Genomic DNA, 1416 nt, shown 5'->3' with positions numbered 1-1416 from the left:
AACTTGGTGCTACTTGGTCCCAATGGAATTTCCCATTGGGAACCTGCTAGCACTAAGATGCTACATTCACTTTATTCACTCATGTAAAGTCGCGCACCACTTGGGAGAATTCAGAAATGCAACAGTTGGAAAAGCCGCTTTCTTACAACTTAAAAGGTAGAAAACATTTCCCTGTTTCCTCAGATTCAACCAGCTGGTTTTCATTTTCTTTCATTTCTTCTGCCCCCCCGCAGCCCTCTACCTGTGATCAGCTGACTCCTCTGGACCAATCAGCTCCTCAGGAAGTTGACCAATGGCCAGAGCAGACTTCAGGTCAGAAACTTTATTGATCTCATCAAACACTGACAGACACAGCAGGCAGGAAGTGTTACCATGGAAACCTGAGGAAACCTGCTCTGTAGAAGTCCGTTTGTTTACACTGAGCATGTTTAGCTGAGCACCCTGAATGTAGTCCTGCTCTGACTGTGACATCACAGAGGGGGCGGGGTCAGCTTTTTTTGGTTCAAAGCCAGCAGGACTGAAATACAAATCTATACTCAAATAGAAACCTTAAAATAGAACTCTATAGAGATGCAGCAGGAACAATAGAAACTCTGAAACATTACAATAAATTATCAGCTGTGGGAATAAAGCTCCGCCCACCACCAGGAATCAACATTCCCGACCAATCACAGCAGAGCAATAGGGATGACATCATTGTTTATGTCCGGGAGATAAAATCCAGAGAAAGTAGTGGGTGAGGAGGCGGGGCCACGGTGTGACATCATCACTGGCTTCCTGTTAGAATCCTGCTGACATAGACGGTGATGATGTCACGCTCATGACTTCATCACAGCGTCACTCCTCGCTGTCCATCGCAGCATTATGACCTCATCCCCACTGATGATGTCACTCCTCTGAGGGGAGCATCTTTCCGCTGTGCTCTGATGCGGCCGAGGTCTAATGAAGTCAATCAGCCAATCAGACGGCAGCAGCCACGTTGGTAACCACCTACAGCTGATTTAGGCCCCGCCTCCTTCCAGCTGGATCAGCTGCCCTGCATGATTGTCATCACAGTCAACGTCCCAGAATCCCTTTCACATTGTACTCCTCAGGCTAAACCACGCCCCTCCTCAAAGAGGGCGGAGCCTAAGACAGCAATCAGGTGTTCAAAGAGAAGCAGCACCTGAAGACACCTGAGTTCAGTGGGACGCCAGAACTTTTCATTAGTAAATAGGTGACTGAGAGGGAGGGGCTGGATTATGAGGGGCGGGGCTTATCTTCAGGAGTCTGAATGTGGTCAGTCAGATGCTGTAATCCTGAACATCTGATTGGCTCTCGTCCTCAGCCTGTGACTGGCTCTCATCCTCAGCCTGTGATTGGCTCTCGTCCTCAGCCTGTGATTGGCTCTCGTCCTCAGCCTGTGATTGGCTCTCG

The 1416-nt window shown here is 48.9% G+C and overlaps 1 protein-coding gene across 6 annotated transcripts in view; it reads right to left on the bottom strand.

The window, feature by feature from the left end:
* Window positions 1-283: 283 nt before the first annotated feature.
* The window catches only part of LOC107100933 (lethal(3)malignant brain tumor-like protein 4), a 15649-nt gene continuing 14516 nt past the window's right edge, over window positions 284-1416 (bottom strand). For 2 of the 6 annotated variants that reach the window (XM_015399622.1, XM_015399626.1), the window contains exon 19: window positions 289-1416. In XM_015399622.1, coding sequence (XP_015255108.1) covers window positions 1284-1416 — 133 coding nt within the window. In that variant the 3' untranslated portion in view covers window positions 289-1283. The other 4 variants (XM_015399624.1, XM_015399625.1, XM_015399623.1 and 1 more) reach the window with 3 other exon arrangements.

Source organism: Cyprinodon variegatus, unplaced genomic scaffold (genome assembly GCF_000732505.1).
Source record: "Cyprinodon variegatus isolate N-32 unplaced genomic scaffold, C_variegatus-1.0 Scaffold1029, whole genome shotgun sequence".
Taxonomy (NCBI): Eukaryota; Metazoa; Chordata; class Actinopteri; order Cyprinodontiformes; family Cyprinodontidae; genus Cyprinodon; species Cyprinodon variegatus.
The sequence above is the reverse complement of the archived record's forward strand: the minus strand, read 5'-3'. Positions and strand labels throughout refer to the sequence as shown.